At 36.1% G+C, this 21,941-nt stretch overlaps 1 protein-coding gene across 50 annotated transcripts in view; it reads left to right on the forward strand.

The window, feature by feature from the left end:
- The first annotated feature begins 11,495 nt into the window (after window positions 1-11,495).
- LOC149136455 (uncharacterized) overlaps window positions 11,496-21,941 on the forward strand; it is a 72,578-nt gene continuing 62,132 nt past the window's right edge. For 19 of the 50 annotated variants that reach the window (XM_089348594.1, XM_089348595.1, XM_089348590.1 and 16 more), the window contains exons 1-2: window positions 11,503-11,623; window positions 13,398-13,436. In XM_089348594.1, coding sequence (XP_089204720.1) covers window positions 11,590-11,623; window positions 13,398-13,436 — 73 coding nt within the window. In that variant the 5' untranslated portion in view covers window positions 11,503-11,589. Of the gene's footprint in view, window positions 11,624-13,397; window positions 13,437-21,941 lie in introns of all 50 variants that reach the window. The other 31 variants (XM_089348614.1, XM_089348612.1, XM_089348625.1 and 28 more) reach the window with 5 other exon arrangements.

The following is a 21,941-nucleotide window of genomic DNA, read 5'->3' on the forward strand; positions in this document are numbered from 1 at the left end:
AACTAGGACACTGTATAACGAGATTCGTCGAAAGGATAACCCCAAGGACAAAGAAATAAGAACCCACAGTATGGTGGAGTCTATAGACGCTCGTAATACGAAGGAGTACTGGAGGAATGTCTCAGTGAAAACCTCAATAAACTGTAAACACAATAGATATAACGATTTGGGATAGAGAAGAGAAATTGTGTACAGTTGTGGGAATCAGCTGCCCAGCGGATGTTAATATAAGCTGAAGATTAGCGAAAAAGAGAGTCCCTACGCTGAACTATTGAGAAATCTGCAGTTACTCTATTCAGATTACAAGTTAAGGTTCATACCTGTAATTATTGGAGCACTGGGATGTGTAACACACTGCCTAAATACCAATCTCGAGAAATTAGGCTTCTCAAAACCATAAAGGAGAAAACCAATTCGAAGACTACAGCTCCAATCCATCACTGGAGCTGTAAAGGTCTGTAAAACTTCCCAGAAGTTTATCATTTATATATGAGTATATCTCGATATGCAACTATATGCATGAGAATACATACATAAAACATACAAATTTTCACATCCATCCATCCATCCATCCATCCATCCATCCATCCATCCATCCAACAAAAATACCTTGTTGTTGATATTGAAATTACAATGTAGGAGCCTTGGATCTAGGTTAGAAACCGGTTCTTTCTCTATAGGCCAGAAATCTTGAAATATACTGGATACTAACATACATGCATACATACATGCATACATACATACATACATACACAATTCCTTTTGGAAATTGGATCCCGTAGTGCATGTAAAGTTATAAATAATAGCATGTGGATATTGGGATGTCTACAGATGAGCGCGCGCCCACACACATGCGCACGCACGCACGCTCATATATATGAGACAACCAAAATGCTACGTTGAAGATAAGAGCCTGGGACCTCAAGATCGTGAAGCTAAACCTTTAGATTACTTGGCCACGCCTGCATTAATGATCTATTAGATAAATGTGCAAATTCAATACTTACAGATATAAGGATATGCTAACACAAAGCAACAACAAAAATACATAAAATAATCCCACGCTAATCTATTCAACATGCGGTCACACATTTACACGTAACACAATGTTATGTTGTTGAATGTGTAAGTGGTTAGAATTCAACAGACACCTACACCTTTAAAGTAATGAAATCCATATAGTCTAAGACACGAAATAACAACCAAATATGACATGAAGTAAGACCATACATCATACACTGAGTGTAAAGCAATATGCATTATACTTATGTCGGATTAAAAAAAAACAAAATGTTTTTGAAAATATTCATTAAAGTGTTGGCGTTGTTCCAGTAATTCACATTTTCTGAAATTTATCTATTTGAATTTAAGATTATCATACATTACGCAAAATATTCCTTAAAAAAAGACAGACTGAAAGACAAGGTTTGATTTCAAACAAGTGACAGCTATATTTTGTTCCAGGAAAGCAAATAGGAGAAATCCAAACATGGATGAAAGCAAGGACGGACCTCTTTCCAACGTAAGCGCCGAGCTGATATTAGATTATCAAAAAACTCTGATAGGTTCTCCGATAAGACGAAGAATTTATACAGGTTAGGTACCTTGGAATACGATAGACTACCAGAGAACAACATTACACAAAAGTATAGGCGCGCAACCCCCACACACATGCAGTTCAAAAATTCGCTAACGAACTAGAGATAGCAACCAGGGTAGAGATCCTAGCTAAAAGAAACGTTTTCATCACCAAAAAAGATCATAAACCGAACTTTGCCTCAAACCCGAAATGCTGCCTGATCAATCCGGTCAAATCCAAGATCGGTCTGGCGAGCAAACACATATTGAGAGATATCAATAACAGTATAAGGAGGGCCATCAATCTCTCACTGTTGGGCAACACCAACGAAGTGACCGCATGGTTTAACACCAGCAAGGTCCACCCAATTTGATATAGTCAATTTTTACTCCTGTATACCAAAAGAGCTACTGACCAAGGCGCTTTCTTTTGCTAGGGTCTTCACTAGTATTAGCGACAGAGCTGTAGCAATTATTATGCATGCCAGGAGGATAGTGCTGTTCAACAAAGGTTCGGCATGGGTCATGCAATCTGACACCCTGGATCTTTTGACGTAGCGATGGGGGCCTACGACAGCGCTGACGTATATGATGTCATCGGGTTGTATATCCTAGATATCCTCAGGAAAAATTTCCCCTCTGTCCTCTTTGGTCTCTAATGTATGGCAAGCGGCCATACATTAGACAGGCATAAGAAAGACTTAATCAGCACTCTTGCCTCTATGGGTTTGAAGATCACCATAGAGACCAACCTTACAACAGCGGACTTCTTAGACGTTACCCTCGACTTGGTATCTGGTACTTACAAGCCCTACCACAAACCGAACGGGAGGCTAACATACATCAATACAGCCTACTGTCACCCACCCATCGTGTTCAAGAACCTGGTAAAGGGTGTTAGTAAGAGGATCTCGAGCCTTTCGTCTAATCAAGAGGCCTTCGACGCAGCGGCCCCGTACTAAAACAAGGCTCTGGCTGCCAACGGGTTTAGGGACTGCGTCTCCTGCATACCGGAACCCAACAGCCGCAGAAATGCAATTTGGTTTGCTCCCTGCAAACAGCAGCATCTCCATCAACACCAGCCTTGCCAATAGCTTCTTTGACGTTCACAGTAGCAGGCTTGGCAGTCCCTATAGCAGCAGCAATAGCCCCCAGTGCCATGACCAGCTATAACGGCAGCAGCAGCAGCAGCAGCAGTGAAAGCTCCCCCACAATTGGTGAAGAGCGCAATAATAACAACAATAGGAATAGTTACAATAATAGAAACGGCAATATTAACAACAACAGCAGCGCCTTCTCCATAACCGGGAATGGTAATAGCATTACCAACGCCACCATCACTTCCGCCATCGCCAAAGCAAGCGTGTGTGTGTGTATATATAGAAGGTGCATTCCGAAAGGTTTAAGGCTATTTTTATGAGAAGCAGTAATAACTGTCCTCAACTACTGTAATTTTATTATATGATTATTAAACATTTAATAAACTGATCTGCCAACTTTTGTTTTATATTCCAGACAGAAGAAGACAGCTTGACCGCACTTTGAAAACACACTACTAAACATTGCTTGTCACTACTGACTCATTATTATACATTTAATAAACTGACCTGCCAACTTTTGTTTTATATTCCAGACAGAAGAAGACAGCTTGACCGCACTTTGAAAACACACTACTAAACATTGCTTGTCACTACTGACTCATTATTATACATTTAATAAACTGACCTGCCAACTTTTGTTTTATATTCCAGACAGAAGAAGACAGCTTGACCGCACTTTGAAAACACACTACTAAACATTGCTTGTCACTACTGACTCATTATTATACATTTAATAAACTGACCTGCCAACTTTTGTTTTATATTCCAGACAGAAGAAGACAGCTTGACCGCACTTTGAAAACACACTACTAAACATTGCTTGTCACTACTGACTCATTATTATACATTTAATAAACTGATCTGCCAACTTTTGTTTTATATTCCAGACAGAAGAAGACAGCTTGACCGCACTTTGAAAACACACTACTAAACATTGCTTGTCACTACTGACTCATTATTATACATTTAATAAACTGACCTGCCAACTTTTGTTTTATATTCCAGACAGAAGAAGACAGCTTGACCGCACTTTGAAAACACACTACTAAACATTGCTTGTCACTACTGACTCATTATTATACATTTAATAAACTGATCTGCCAACTTTTGTTTTATATTCCAGACAGAAGAAGACAGTTTGACCGCACTTTGAAAACACACTACTAAGCATTGCTTGTCACTACTGACTCATTATTATACATTTAATAAACTGACCTGCCAACTTTTGTTTTATATTCCAGACAGAAGAAGACAGCTTGACCGCACTTTGAAAACACACTACTAAACTTTGCTTGTCACTACTGACTCATTATTATACATTTAATAAACTGATCTGCCAACTTTTGTTTTATATTCCAGACAGAAGAAGACAGCTTGACCGCACTTTGAAAACACACTACTAAACATTGCTTGTCACTACTGACTCATTATTATACATTTAATAAACTGACCAGCCAACTTTTGTTTTATATTCCAGACAGAAGAAGACAGCTTGACCGCACTTTGAAAACACACTACTAAACATTGCTTGTCACTACTGACTCATTATTATACATTTAATAAACTGATCTGCCAACTTTTGTTTTATATTCCAGACAGAAGAAGACAGCTTGACCGCACTTTGAAAACACACTACTAAACATTGCTTGTCACTACTGACTCATTATTATACATTTAATAAACTGACCTGCCAACTTTTGTTTTATATTCCAGACAGAAGAAGACAGCTTGACCGCACTTTGAAAACACACTACTAAACATTGCTTGTCACTACTGACTCATTATTATACATTTAATAAACTGATCTGCCAACTTTTGTTTTATATTCCAGACAGAAGAAGACAGCTTGACCGCACTTTGAAAATACACTACTAAACATTGCTTGTCACTACTGACTCATTATTATACATTTAATAAACTGACCAGCCAACTTTTGTTTTATATTCCAGACAGAAGAAGACAGCTTGACCGCACTTTGAAAACACACTACTAAACATTGCTTGTCACTACTGACTCATTATTATACATTTAATAAACTGATCTGCCAACTTTTGTTTTATATTCCAGACAGAAGAAGACGGTTTGACCGCACTTTGAAAACACACTACTAAACATTGCTTGTCACTACTGACTCATTATTATACATTTAATAAACTGACCTGCCAACTTTTGTTTTATATTCCAGACAGAAGAAGACAGCTTGACCGCACTTTGAAAACACACTACTAAACTTTGCTTGTCACTACTGACTCATTATTATACATTTAATAAACTGATCTGCCAACTTTTGTTTTATATTCCAGACAGAAGAAGACAGCTTGACCGCACTTTGAAAACACACTACTAAACATTGCTTGTCACTACTGACTCATTATTATACATTTAATAAACTGACCTGCCAACTTTTGTTTTATATTCCAGACAGAAGAAGACAGCTTGACCGCACTTTGAAAACACACTACTAAACATTGCTTGTCACTACTGACTCATTATTATACATTTAATAAACTGACCTGCCAACTTTTGTTTTATATTCTAGACAGAAGAAGACAGCTTGACCGCACTTTGAAAACACACTACTAAACATTGCTTGTCACTACTGACTCATTATTATACATTTAATAAACTGACCTGCCAACTTTTGTTTTATATTCCAGACAGAAGAAGACAGCTTGACCGCACCTTGAAAACACACTACTAAACATTGCTTGTCACTACTGACTCATTATTATACATTTAATAAACTGACCTGCCAACTTTTGTTTTATATTCCAGACAGAAGAAGACAGCTTGACCGCACTTTGAAAACACACTACTAAACATTGCTTGTCACTACTGACTCATTATTATACATTTAATAAACTGACCTGCCAACTTTTGTTTTATATTCCAGACAGAAGAAGACAGCTTGACCGCACTTTGAAAACACACTACTAAACATTGCTTGTCACTACTGACTCATTATTATACATTTAATAAACTGACCTGCCAACTTTTGTTTTATATTCCAGACAGAAGAAGACAGCTTGACCGCACTTTGAAAACACACTACTAAACATTGCTTGTCACTACTGACTCATTATTATACATTTAATAAACTGACCTGCCAACTTTTGTTTTATATTCCAGACAGAAGAAGACAGCTTGACCGCACCTTGAAAACACACTACTAAACATTGCTTGTCACTACTGACTCATTATTATACATTTAATAAACTGACCTGCCAACTTTTGTTTTATATTCCAGACAGAAGAAGACAGCTTGACCGCACTTTGAAAACACACTACTAAACATTGCTTGTCACTACTGACTCATTATTATACATTTAATAAACTGATCTGCCAACTTTTGTTTTATATTCCAGACAGAAGAAGACAGCTTGACCGCACTTTGAAAACACACTACTAAACATTGCTTGTCACTACTGACTCATTATTATACATTTAATAAACTGACCTGCCAACTTTTGTTTTATATTCCAGACAGAAGAAGACAGCTTGACCGCACTTTGAAAACACACTACTAAACATTGCTTGTCACTACTGACTCATTATTATACATTTAATAAACTGACCTGCCAACTTTTGTTTTATATTCCAGACAGAAGAAGACAGCTTGACCGCACTTTGAAAACACACTACTAAACATTGCTTGTCACTACTGACTCATTATTATACATTTAATAAACTGACCTGCCAACTTTTGTTTTATATTCCAGACAGAAGAAGACAGCTTGACCGCACCTTGAAAACACACTACTAAACATTGCTTGTCACTACTGACTCATTATTATACATTTAATAAACTGACCTGCCAACTTTTGTTTTATATTCCAGACAGAAGAAGACAGCTTGACCGCACTTTGAAAACACACTACTAAACATTGCTTGTCACTACTGACTCATTATTATACATTTAATAAACTGACCTGCCAACTTTTGTTTTATATTCCAGACAGAAGAAGACAGCTTGACCGCACTTTGAAAACACACTACTAAACATTGCTTGTCACTACTGACTCATTATTATACATTTAATAAACTGACCTGCCAACTTTTGTTTTATATTCCAGACAGAAGAAGACAGCTTGACCGCACTTTGAAAACACACTACTAAACATTGCTTGTCACTACTGACTCATTATTATACATTTAATAAACTGATCTGCCAACTTTTGTTTTATATTCCAGACAGAAGAAGACAGCTTGACCGCACTTTGAAAACACACTACTAAACATTGCTTGTCACTACTGACTCATTATTATACATTTAATAAACTGACCTGCCAACTTTTGTTTTATATTCCAGACAGAAGAAGACAGCTTGACCGCACTTTGAAAACACACTACTAAACATTGCTTGTCACTACTGACTCATTATTATACATTTAATAAACTGATCTGCCAACTTTTGTTTTATATTCCAGACAGAAGAAGACAGCTTGACCGCACTTTGAAAATACACTACTAAACATTGCTTGTCACTACTGACTCATTATTATACATTTAATAAACTGACCAGCCAACTTTTGTTTTATATTCCAGACAGAAGAAGACAGCTTGACCGCACTTTGAAAACACACTACTAAACATTGCTTGTCACTACTGACTCATTATTATACATTTAATAAACTGATCTGCCAACTTTTGTTTTATATTCCAGACAGAAGAAGACAGTTTGACCGCACTTTGAAAACACACTACTAAACATTGCTTGTCACTACTGACTCATTATTATACATTTAATAAACTGACCTGCCAACTTTTGTTTTATATTCCAGACAGAAGAAGACAGCTTGACCGCACTTTGAAAACACACTACTAAACATTGCTTGTCACTACTGACTCATTATTATACATTTAATAAACTGACCTGCCAACTTTTGTTTTATATTCTAGACAGAAGAAGACAGCTTGACCGCACTTTGAAAACACACTACTAAACATTGCTTGTCACTACTGACTCATTATTATACATTTAATAAACTGACCTGCCAACTTTTGTTTTATATTCCAGACAGAAGAAGACAGCTTGACCGCACCTTGAAAACACACTACTAAACATTGCTTGTCACTACTGACTCATTATTATACATTTAATAAACTGACCTGCCAACTTTTGTTTTATATTCCAGACAGAAGAAGACAGCTTGACCGCACTTTGAAAACACACTACTAAACATTGCTTGTCACTACTGACTCATTATTATACATTTAATAAACTGACCTGCCAACTTTTGTTTTATATTCCAGACAGAAGAAGACAGCTTGACCGCACTTTGAAAACACACTACTAAACATTGCTTGTCACTACTGACTCATTATTATACATTTAATAAACTGACCTGCCAACTTTTGTTTTATATTCCAGACAGAAGAAGACAGCTTGACCGCACTTTGAAAACACACTACTAAACATTGCTTGTCACTACTGACTCATTATTATACATTTAATAAACTGACCTGCCAACTTTTGTTTTATATTCCAGACAGAAGAAGACAGCTTGACCGCACCTTGAAAACACACTACTAAACATTGCTTGTCACTACTGACTCATTATTATACATTTAATAAACTGACCTGCCAACTTTTGTTTTATATTCCAGACAGAAGAAGACAGCTTGACCGCACTTTGAAAACACACTACTAAACATTGCTTGTCACTACTGACTCATTATTATACATTTAATAAACTGATCTGCCAACTTTTGTTTTATATTCCAGACAGAAGAAGACAGCTTGACCGCACTTTGAAAATACACTACTAAACATTGCTTGTCACTACTGACTCATTATTATACATTTAATAAACTGACCTGCCAACTTTTGTTTTATATTCCAGACAGAAGAAGACAGCTTGACCGCACTTTGAAAACACACTACTAAACATTGCTTGTCACTACTGACTCATTATTATACATTTAATAAACTGACCTGCCAACTTTTGTTTTATATTCCAGACAGAAGAAGACAGCTTGACCGCACCTTGAAAACACACTACTAAACATTGCTTGTCACTACTGACTCATTTGTGGAGATCAGTCAGAACGTGAAGACCTCAATGAAAGCTCGCTATGCAATAAAATGTTGTGTTAAACTAGACAAAAACACTACTGAAGCTTATGAAATACTTCAGTGTGCTTATGGATTAAGTTGTATGATTCGAGAATCTCTTAACTCCAAATATATCCTGGGCGAGTCTCTAAAGGTTTCCTACTGGCAATGTAACTGTTTTGTGGGAAGATTGTACAAATGTAGAAAGAAGTACGCAAACTGGTAAGCAGAGTGGATTGAAATAATTGATCTGCATAAACGATCAGCATGACTGGTCTGCATAGACTACAGTTGCTAGAATGATCAAATGAAAAGTGACAGTCTTCTTCGGAAGCTGTTGAAACAGGTCCCTGAATAGCAGGAAATTGAGAAAAAAGAATATTTTGTCATTCTATAGTGATTATAAAGAGAACTGAAAGGCGGAAACGCTGCGTGGAGGCGATGGGTTCTCATTGGAGCGAGTTGTCTCGCCTGTCTATTACTTTCACGTGGTTTAACACTCGGTGCTTTGAGAGAGTCATCTCCACCGCATCAAACAGGAGTCTACCGGTGAACAAGCACATCATATACATTGTGTATGTATGTTCGATAATACTGGCCAACAACCAAAATGCTTCTGAGACCAGAGTAGCAATTTCCAACTAATTTTAGGTCGCTTCTAATGAATAGCATAGTTAAAACTGTTTGTTAGCTCTACTTTTCAAGGTACACGTACGTGTCACAAAAGGTTCCAAGAGACTTGCGACAGTATGTTTCTTACCACACTAACAGTCCCACTGCCCTTCAGTATTGTTCCAGCAGGCATAGGAGGTGGTTGCGCTGCGTAGCTTCATATATTGAAGTCAAAGGTAGGTGATTTTCCTCGTCAAACATTTTTAAAACTTGTAATAAATAATAAATATTCATTGAGTGAGCTATTGATATGCATGTGAGGCATTTGATATTAAATTTTTTGCCCTACTGAATAATATAAATACTTCTGCTAAACTGTCATGCTCTGTATTATAACGTTGACTTTATGAATAAATTTTCTGTTTATCTTAATTGCTGTTTTCTTCTTTCAGGTGCCTCGCACTTATGTGGATAAGGCAGACAAAACCTCTGCTATATTTGTGGTGAGGTGACCTTTGTAACACAGAGGTGTCGTAAAATTGCTATTGTCAGAAAGGCATATCACCTATATTTTGGATGCAAGATTGGCGACCAGGATAAAATTGTGGGTTCCTCACAAATGCTACAACACTTGAGCTACTAATCTTCGTCAAGAAGAGGAAAACTGCCTTTTGCTGTGCCAATGACGTGGCAGGAGCCAACAGACCATACCAACAATTGTTATTTCTACACGGTACCTCCAGTTAGAAAGGGGTTGTTAAAGAAGAAAAAGGAGTTCGTTGAATATCCAAATATTCCATCAGCTATTCGCCCAGTTCCACATGGAGAAGATCTACCTGTTCTTGATGCACCAACTTTGGTATCCTTCGAGTCAGATGAAGAAAATAGCGACGAGGAAGCAGAGAAGAACGGCAGCACCGGATTACAGAGTGACTCAACTTCTGGTCTAGACCACATCTCATAAGACAAGAGGAACTCCATGATTTTTTCAGGGATCTATAACTATCTAAGATAGAACTGCTAGGCTCTCGTCTTCAACAGTGTAGTCTCCTAGTAGCTGATGTGAAAATTTCAAAATTTCTTGACCGCCAGCCGCAGTTCAACAATTTCTTCATTATAGAAGGTGATGTATTAGCTTGCAACAATATTAATAGTCTGATGGAATCACTTGATATTGAATAGAAACCCAGTCACTGGAAGCTGTTCATAGATTCATCAAAAACTAGTCTGAAAGTAGTCTTGCTGCATAATGGTAACATCGAACAATCAGTTCCTGTGGGCTTTGCATCACATATAAAAGAAACTTACGAGAGTATAAAACATGTTGCATTGCATAAAATATGATGAACATCAATGGCAGCTCTGTGGTGACTTAAAGGTTGTTGCTCTTGTAATGGTCTTTCAGGGTGGATACACCAAGTATTGCAGCTTCTTGGTGTTAATGGGACAGCCGTGTAATAGGCTCCCACTATATCAGTAGAGACTGGCCCCCTCGTCAATCACTGGAGCATGGGACGAAAAATGTTTAACATCCATTTCTCACTGAACCAAACAAAGTTTTGCAACCACCACTACAAATAAAACTGGGGCTCATGAAAAACTTTGTAAAAACTATAGACAAATTCGATCAGGAATTCAAGTATTTAACATCTCGCGCACATAGACATACGTATAAATGTGCACTTGGAGGTATATGGATACATTGTCGCAGGAACATGCGAACATATAAACAAGGTAGGTGCGTAAAAAGATATGTGTTCATGAACACATATACTCATAAAAACACATTCGTATGCATAAAACTACCTACATGTACGTTTTATATATGCAAGTGTATAAGCGGAATATGGGCAAATGCAGTGTATCAATGAACCAAGGACGCTATTTTTCACAAATTATGATTTAATACAAAATAAAATGAAATGAAAATAAGACAATGCTTTTGCTTATTTTAAAAGTAATAGGAAGTACACTATTTCAGCTGGAATTGAATATTGCATTATCAAATAGACCGACAATCTATCCATTAGACCACGGCTTTCCTTCAAATATGCAATAAATACCGATAAATTTGGACTGGAACCATATACACCCTGTTTATAATTTGATAGTTCCCACACAAGTATGTAATTTAGTTTTATTACATTTAATGCACCATCTGTGCTCGATGTACATATTGATTGTATTTGGTATTCCATGTTATAAAAGGTCCGGTTTTCGAAAATTGCAGCACAACTCGCCAAGATGAAGAATCTATCGTTTATTGCAGCTGTTGCTGGTACGTATCACCGTTTTCATACTTTCTTGGGTAGTGACTTTGTCTCATCTTTTCTCCTCCACTTCTCTCTGTCTCTGTGGCACACATATTTGTTTATGTTACACAATACGTTTTGAGATTTTCCTTATTCTAAATTCGAATCATATTGTAAGGAAAAAATTAATGGCATGTTTGCGATACAAATCCTTATTTGTCTTTTAAAGATCAATGCAATAACTACAAGTATTGACTTTTCGATGTGACAATTCCCTCTTGTTGCTAAAACTCTGAGGAATGGCCCACATTTCATGAAATTTCACGTTCACTCTCTGCAGATTTGTACAAAGTCCAAGAATTGGTATTTCTGATACATTAACATCGCAGAAGAAAGATAACGCTAAATCATATTCAGTATTTAGTTTTGTATCTCTAAATTAGATTTCCACTACAGTAAATTTGAACTTCCCAGGAGAATCAAAAATTATTGGAAAAAGTCCAGTTACATATCAAGATGAGAAAGAAAGAAATGCTCCTTTGATCTTAATTGATATATCTAGTCAGCATAATATTTTCCCCTCATTATTGAAAACATAATCCCGTCTATTTACAAACTGTTGATCACTCGGGCAGAAAATCCTTCAGTTTTTAATCAAAGAAACTCTCAACAACATCTTTAACCTCTTCACAATTTATAAACAGTTTCCATCTAAATAATGTTGCAATGATCTGAAAAGATGATTGTCAGAGGGAGCATGGTCAGGAAAGTCAGGAGGATGTGGCAAAAGATCCATATTTAGTGCCATAACCTTCTTCTGAGTGACGTGGGTAACATGTGGTTTTGCTTTATGATGTAAGAACAACATCTCTTTACGATTGAGCAATGTCGGGCGCTTTTACTGCAAATTTTTGTGCAATGCTTTCTTGTGACGACTATACTTCGCATTAACTGTTTCTTTTTGGTTTAACACTTTAAAATAGATGACCACACTTCATCTACCACTAAACACAAAGCATAATATTTTCGGGAATAGTCCTGGTGTAGAGATTGATTCTTCTTTCTCCTTGGGTGATAACCATTATCATTTTTGTTGAATATGGTTATAGAAAACCCATGTTCACCATTTGTTATGATTCTACCAGGAAATATTCGGCAGTGAGTCTACTCTTTAACGACGAGCTAAGATTATGCTGAGAAGCAATCAGATGATGGGGTCCCAGCAGCCAAGTTTAGATACTTCTCTTAGTTCATTAAGGTATTTTATGATTTAAGAGTGATTTGAATTGAATTGTTTTCCTCACTCTCGGGCATCCAGAACAAGAGAAAAAATCCCGAGGGAACCTGACCAAACTATTATTGGCATTTCCGGACAAAGCTTAATTTTTACAGACAGAACAAATATTTCTAGTGACTTTCATTGTTGCAAAGCCTTTTCGAATTCATACCGTAAGCAGATTCTAATATGTGTAAAATCTAATCTAAAGTAATTTTAAAAGGGGTAAAAACGATACAATCGACAAATGGTACAAACGAAAAACAATGAAAAAAAAAAAGAAAAAGAAAAAACATTGGAATGTAAAAATTAAAGCTTATTAAACAGAAAGTATTGCAAAAGTACTCTCGAACCGATTATGTCAAAATTGTGACAGAACTTTCTTTCTAACCTAATATGTATAAGTTTTTTAACAGAATCAATTAAATCACTCACAATATATTGTTCTTGTAGTTTTTTTAAATAACCAAATAAAATTGTTACGATTCTAATTTCATCTAATAAATAATATTCTTTATTTGTAGTAATTGCGACTCTATGTCTGGGCATAGCGGGAAATCCACGTAAGTAAAGTTTAATACACCGTCAAATATGCTCTCTCTCTCTCTCTCTCTCTCTCTCTCTCTCTCTCTCTCACTCTCTCTCTCTCTCTCACTTATATATATATAGGGTAGTGGTAATGGGGCTCAACGAGGAGTCTTTTCTGCATTTTTGACTTTGAGGCAAAATATATTTTATACAAATGTTCACTACATTACAAAAACTATATCAGCTAAGCAAATGGCCTTCACTAAATGCATTCAAAGCATTATAACATGATCTGATCACTATTTTAGAAAATTATTGCCGTTCTCCTTGAGTATATAAAAGAAAAATTTGGCTGGGGCAAAATGAGTACGCCATGATAAGGTAAAGTTTAAATTCTCCAGAAAAGAGACTCTTACACATCTCTAGCTATCCCTAGACACCAGCAAGATCAGAAATGCAAGAAAAAAAGTTAAATTTCTAGGTCAAATGAAAGAAGATCAGGGGAAAATGGCACATGATATGAAATTAAAGAAACTCGACTAAAAAAAAAAACCCAACTCAACATAAAATATTCGCTACAGCTTCATTACGATATGCTGGAGTGTTTTCTTCCTGAAATATTTACACACCATGCAGTAATTATCGAATATTGAAATTAGTCGATAATTAGCCATCATTTTTTGAAACTTAATTATTAAATTAGATATTAGTGTGCAAAAAAAATTGACTTAGAATACAACAGAGAAAAGAATATTGATTGTTAAACACCAAAAATTATCCAGATGTTTTATTAGCAACATCAATTACAATCGGGTCAAAGTTGAGGAAAATTTCCTTAAGAATAAAGGGTCCTGCTATCTGACTATGTTCTGAACGCGCTCAACTTCAACAACAACAACAACAACAACAACAACAACAACAACAACAACAACAACAACTGAGCTGACCAATTTTTACTTCTAAAAATGATGCAGCAATAGAAAATAATGATGCAATATTTACAATGTAATGATTTCAAACATGTAAAGAGAAAAGGAAAAATCTGAAGTTACTCATTTTGCTCCCCATTACATATATACACATACGTATGTATATATGCATACATACAAACGCACACACACACACACTCACACATATATATAATCATACATGCAAAACGAGAGAAAGTAAAAGGTGATGAATTTATACGTGTGTGTGTATATATATATATATATATATATATATATATATATATATAAGAATTGGAGAAAACGCATGTTATAATTGCATACTTTATTCTTACATATGTTTCAAAGGATTACAACCTGTGTGATCCATAGGGATCTTTGATATTAAAATTGTAACCTTCTCACCAGGGAAAGCATGGGAATCATCTTAAACGTAAGACATTATGACCGATTATGAAAACAATAGATGGATAAGGTTATGACTTGATTCATTTGAAAAAAACCGTTAGAGAATTGGACGCTGCCGGATAGTGGGTTGGACAACACATACCAAGGTTTTCCATGCCATTTTTCAGTCATAATAGCTAAGGCAGCAATTTTAGCACGGGTTTTCAAGCGCTTAGCTTTTTCTGCAGGTGTTTCTAGTTCGTCTAATTCTTGAATTTGTTGCAATTGGAATTCACTTAGATATCCCCTTGCCTGTTTTGTTACTGAGTAAGATGCTTTCTTGCTTTCATATTTTAAGACAAGTTTTAGCATCCAGTCCTCAGAGTTTTTCAGATAGGTGTCTATGCCAATTGTGGCTACCTTCATTGATAATGCCAGCTGTAGAAGTCCTCGACCTCCCTCTTTTCTTGGCAGATAAAGACGTTCTATATCTGCCTTAGGGTGGTGCATTCTATGCATTGTCAACAGTTTTCGTATTTTTCTGTCAACATTACATATTTCAGTAATTGACCAGTTAACGATGTTGAAACTGTAAGTCACGACTGGTATGGCTAGAGCATTGATCGCTTCGATCCTGTTTCTCGCGTTCAGCTCTGTCTTCAGTATTGCTCTCACCCTGCGATAACATTCTCTTCTGATCCTTTCCCTCATCACTGAGTGCTTGATATTGTCCCCTTCAATTACCCCTAGGTATTTGTAGCTCTCCGCTGGTTCTAACTCTTTTATGACATTTTGCTGGTCAAGGTTCACATTAGATGTATTTGTCATTTTTCCTTTGATAAAGGTAGCTTTTGCACATTTATCAAGGCCAAATTGCATCCTGATGTCATCACTGAATTGTTTAACAATCGCTAGTAGGCCTTTGAGTTGTTGGTCATTTTTTGCAAAGAGCTTTAAATCATCCATGTAAATGAGATGATTTATATTTTTATCAAATATTTTATAACCATACTGTGCATCATTGAGCAATTTTGAGAGCGGTATTAGGGCTAGACAGAAGAGGAGTGGTGATAGTGAGTCACCCTGGAAAATGCCACATGAAATTCTTACATCTCCAGCATTTAGAGATTCATTGTCATTGTTCAACATCAGTGTGGTTCTCCATGATCTCATACTTACAGATAAAAAGTTTCGCAGAGTAGGAGCTATTTTATACATTTCCAGACATTTCCTAATCCAGCTATGTGGTAGGCTATCAAAGGCCTTTTTATAGTCTATCCAGGCTATTGACAAGTTTTTGTGTCGCTTGTGACAATCTTCTAAGATCATCTTATTGATGAGTAGCTGATCTTTACAACCATAAGATCCACGTTTACATCCCTTTTGCTCATTAGGGAATATGCTACTTTCTATTAAAAAGCTATAGGTGTACTCGGTTAGGACAGATGTTAGCGTCTTATACATTGTTGTTAAGCAGGTTATGGGGCGATAATTTTTTGGTTCGTTTGTTTCCTCATTTTTTGGAAGCAGGAATGTTAGACCATTAACTAGCCAAGAGGGCATCAAACTAGGATTTTGCAAAACATCGTTGTAAAGTTTTGTTAGCAGTTCATGGCTTTCTGGGAAGGCATTCAACCAGAAGTTAGGAATTTTATCCTTTCCTGGAGACTTCCATTTGCTTGACCTCCTGAGAGCAGATCTTATGTTTGAAAAGCGTGTTAGATTCTTCCGAGATAATAACATGTTCAAAAATAACCCCAAAAATTTCTACAGGAAGATAGGGAAAACACCAGTAACAATAAAGTCTGTCCCATCAAAAGAAGAAGTGCAAGAATTTTGGAATAAAATCTGGGCAGAAGAAAAAACACACAATGAAAAGGCCCCTTGGATTGATAGAATATCTACAGACCTAGACTCCTTAGAGGAGCAAAAGTGGGAGGGGGGTCAAGGTAGAAGATATAAGATCTGCTCTCAGGAGGTCAAGCAAATGGAAGTCTCCAGGAAAGGATAAAATTCCTAACTTCTGGTTGAATGCCTTCCCAGAAAGCCATGAACTGCTAACAAAACTTTACAACGATGTTTTGCAAAATCCTAGTTTGATGCCCTCTTGGCTAGTTAATGGTTTAACATTCCTGCTTCCAAAAAATGAGGAAACAAACGAACCAAAAAATTATCGCCCCATAACCTGCTTAACAACAATGTATAAGACGCTAACATCTGTCCTAACCGAGTACACCTATAGTTTTTTAATAGAAAGTAGCATATTCCCTAATGAGCAAAAGGGATGTAAACGTGGATCTTATGGTTGTAAAGATCAGCTACTCATCAATAAGATGATCTTAGAAGATTGTCACAAGCGACACAAAAACTTGTCAATAGCCTGGATAGACTATAAAAAGGCCTTTGATAGCCTACCACATAGCTGGATTAGGAAATGTCTGGAAATGTATAAAATAGCTCCTACTCTGCGAAACTTTTTATCTGTAAGTATGAGATCATGGAGAACCACACTGATGTTGAACAATGACAATGAATCTCTAAATGCTGGAGATGTAAGAATTTCATGTGGCATTTTCCAGGGTGACTCACTATCATCACTCCTCTTCTGTCTAGCCCTAATACCGCTCTCAAAATTGCTCAATGATGCACAGTATGGTTATAAAATATTTGATAAAAATATAAATCATCTCATTTACATGGATGATTTAAAGCTCTTTGCAAAAAATGACCAACAACTCAAAGGCCTATTAGCGATTGTTAAACAATTCAGTGATGACATCAGGATGCAATTTGGCCTTGATAAATGTGCAAAAGCTACCTTTATCAAAGGAAAAATGACAAATACATCTAATGTGAACCTTGACCAGCAAAATGTCATAAAAGAGTTAGAACCAGCGGAGAGCTACAAATACCTAGGGGTAATTGAAGGGGACAATATCAAGCACTCAGTGATGAGGGAAAGGATCAGAAGAGAATGTTATCGCAGAGTGAGAGCAATACTGAAGACACAGCTGAACGCGAGAAACAGGGTCGAAGCGATCAATGCTCTAGCCATACCAGTCGTGACTTACAGTTTCAACATCGTTAACTGGTCAATTACTGAAATATGTAATGTTGACAGAAAAATACGAAAACTGTTGACAATGCATAGAATGCACCACCCTAAGGCAGATATAGTACGTCTTTATCTGCCAAGAAAAGAAGGAGGCCGAGGACTTCTACAGCTGGCATTATCAATGAAGGTAGCCACAATTGGCCTAGACACCTATCTGAAAAACTCTGAGGACTGGATGCTAAAACTTGTCTTAAAATATGAAAGCAAGAAAGCATCTTACTCAGTAACAAAACAGGCAAAGGAATATCTAAGTGAATTCCAATTGCAACAAATTCAAGAATTAGACGAACTAGAAACACCTGCAGAAAAAGCTAAGCGCTTGAAAACTCGTGCTAAAATTGCTGCCTTAGCTATTATGACTGAAAAATGGCATGGAAAACCTCTCAATGGCAAATACCCAAAGAGAGCGAATAATGCAGATATTGACAAAGCCCTTACCCACCAATGGTTAATGGCCTCTGGCTTGAAATCAGAAACAGAGGGGTTTATCATAGCAGCCCAAGATCAATGCCTACCTACAAAGAACTACCAGGCCAACATATTAAAGAACGGCAGCTCCCCATTATGTCGTATATGCCAACAACAAAATGAGACCATCGATCATGTCGTCTCCATGTGCAGTCTGCTTGCGCCTACAGAGTATCTCAACAGGCATGATAGAGCTGCACAATATATTCACTGGGTAATATGCAAAAACCTGGACTTGCCCTATGATAAAAACTGGTGGGAACACAAACCACCCCCAGTACTTGAAAATGATCACATTGCACTCCTCTGGAACTTCACCATTCAAACTGACAGAAAGATAGACGCAAATAGACCAGACATCATACTGAAAGACTTCAGACAAAAATCATGCCTCCTCATTGATATGACTGTCCCAATCGATATAAACGTATCTGTCAAGACCTACCAAAAACTGAGCAAATATAAAGATCTTGAAATAGAAATTAGCAAAATGTGGAATCTGAAGACGAAAACAATACCTATTGTCATAGGTGCCCTGGGAATGACAGCGAAACGGGCTGATTACTACCTAGATCAGATTCCAGGAAACCCCAAAATGGCTGAAGTTCAAAAGATAGTGCTCATGGGAACTGCCCATATCCTACGTAAAATACTGTCTATGTGATCTCAAATTTTAAAGCAAACACATAATTTTCTTATGGTTTCTTAAACATTCACTTGAACAAAACTGTACAAATCCAAATATATGGTACCCTAGGCATAACACCTACATGAACTTCTAACTTGTTGTCTCTTGAGGTCTCTGGGTGAGACTTGGATCCAACTTGTACAAATGCAAAACAAAAGTCAAACATAAAATAATAATAATAATAATAATGCCCAGATGCAGTACCAGGCAGTGGCTCTCATGGCTTCTGATCTTAATTGATTGGAATTGTTATCATGTACATTGTTTTGTTTTGATATAAAAGATGGGCTACAGCAAATATTCTGCTTAATACCACAGTTTTGCTTGTCAGTTGTTTGACCTTAACCAGTTGAGAATGTCCCTTGGTGGTGGATGATATGTGCATCTCTGATCATGAGCAGAAGTAGTGGGGGAGCATCATTGCCATGTGTTGAGAGGAAATTCTTTCAGGTTTGGATAATTCACCTTTGGAAACATGGGTGTTTCTTTCAACATCATTAAACAAACATTATTCAGGGACTTTTTGAGCTGGATGGGCTACTCGACCTGAAGAAAATTCTAACTGGGCCCCACCTGCAAGGTCATGCGCTGTTTATCTTGATATGAGACCACTATGTCGTGCACATATGGTTGTGATGCATGTACCTGGTGTACCCTTATCAGACGGGTAGTCATGATGGGTATATTGGACTTCGTATGTTTTATTCCAGTGTCACTTTGATGGCATGCACTGCTCTGTCACTGTAATAATAATAATAATAATAATAATAATAATAATAATAATAATAATAATAATAATAATAATGATGCTGCTGCTGCTGCTGCTGCTGCTGATGATGATGATGATGATGATGATAATAATAATAATAATAATAATAATAATAATAATAATAATAATAATAATAATAATAATAATAATGAAATTAGTAGAAATCAACACTACTAAGCAATAAGAAGAGAAGAAAAATATTACATAAATACAAAAGTACAGAGTAAGGTATATCTGAGGTAAAAGAACAGCTAAAGCAAGATATCCTCACCAAAGCATAAAGAATCCGCCGGTATGAGAAACTCTAACGTTTCCTTGAACAAGACAAATAGCTCAACTCTAACCCCAAAAGATTCTACTAAGAACTTGGTACGAATTAAGTAAAGATCAATGCAGCGCCAACAGCAGAAGTGGAAAGGTTTTGGACAGAAATATGGTTTGCGAAGGAACAACCTCAGAAAATATCTATCAAAACAATAAACGCAACACCTGAACAACTTTGGACTCCTACAACAAGTGAAGAGGTCATTCAGGTACTGCAAATACTAAGCAACTGGAAGGCTCCTGGGCATGATAAAATCCCCAATTTCTGGCTAAAATATCTAACAGGAACACATAAAATGCTGTCTGAGAAGTCTAAAGTAATACTAGCAGAAGGAAGGGAGAACTATCTTAATTCCCTAATCCATTGAAATGGCAAACCCACAAAATTACAGACCGATAAATTGTCTCCCTACAATTTACAAAGCCTTTACTGTAATAATATCGCAGAGAATGAGCAAACATCCGGAAGAGCAAACATACGGTTGTAAAGATCAGCTACTGATCAATAAGGCCATAATTGAGGACAGCTGCAGAAAGAAGAGGGTATAAGTATGGTATGGATCAATTACCCAAAGGCTTTTGATAGTATTCCCCACACATGGATCCTAGCAACACTAGCCATGAACAAGGTAGCACTAATAATCATAAAATATATAAAACATTCTATGAATAAATGGCAGACAGTGCTACAGCTCCAGACGAAAGAAGGACTCATAAAAACCAAAACCATCCTCGTTAGAAAAGGAATATATCAGGGAGACACGCTCCCTCCACTCCTTTTCTGCTTTTGGGAATTAAAAGATAATGGTATTAATTATAGCCTTAAATGGGAAATTATAAGGAACGCTCAACCTTATAGAAATAGTAGATATGGATGTGAATTATGTTCTATGGAAATATATGAAATTTTAAAACTTAGAAATAATCCTAATCTAATCAATAATAGATTAGACCTTAGGGTATCATGTGTACACTGCTCTACTCGCACTTTTAATTTTTTTAAAAAGTAGTTAAAATTATCAAAATATAGTATTTTAACTTCTACCATGGTCATCTAGGGCTATTAATTAGCACATATTTTAAATTGGAAACTGAACCTTTATAACATATATTCCTGATCTCCCACTTTAACATATAATCTACTTGTGATAAATAAGATTTAAACTTTACTCCATAGAAGATATGTTTTCACACCACTTCTGCTAATGCTGTTAGTTCTTAATATGTATCTTAACCCTATATAGCTTATAAGAATAGGAAATTTTCATAAGTTCTAAATGTTTTTTTTTAATTAGTTCCCCTAATCTAAGTTTTATTTTATTTAATGCTTGACTTTAAAAAGGATCAATATTATTATTACATTATTTCAGGGCTTGCAGCGATAGTGTCTTGTTTATTTTGTATTTTTAACTTAAATAATTCTAATCCTTATGTCCAAAATAAATTTAATCCTTATTCAATTAATATTCTTTAATTAGCCCACGTTAGTCTTAAAACAAATTCATGACTAATGAAACTATTATTCTATTATCATGTTCCTGTATTGGATGTCCTTGTTAATTCCTAATCTCTTTCTTCTTTTTTGTCCCTTAAACCTTAATAAACCCATTATTATAAACTATATAAATCCTATACTAATTCTTCTTCACATTATAAAAATAAAGCTTACCTTTTATGTGTCTTCAAAATAGTATTATTATATATATCAGCTTAAATTTTAAAATCATTTAAAAAATAATTCAAAATAGTTTTCCTGGGCCCAATACATATAATATCCTTAGACTTTACACCTTATCTATAGCCTCTGAATTCAATACTGACATTACTTCATGATTTTTGTAT

The sequence above is a fragment of the Octopus bimaculoides genome, chromosome 3 (genome assembly GCF_046866305.1).
Source record: "Octopus bimaculoides isolate indiv1 chromosome 3, ASM4686630v1, whole genome shotgun sequence".
NCBI classification, from domain to species: domain Eukaryota; kingdom Metazoa; phylum Mollusca; class Cephalopoda; order Octopoda; family Octopodidae; genus Octopus; species Octopus bimaculoides.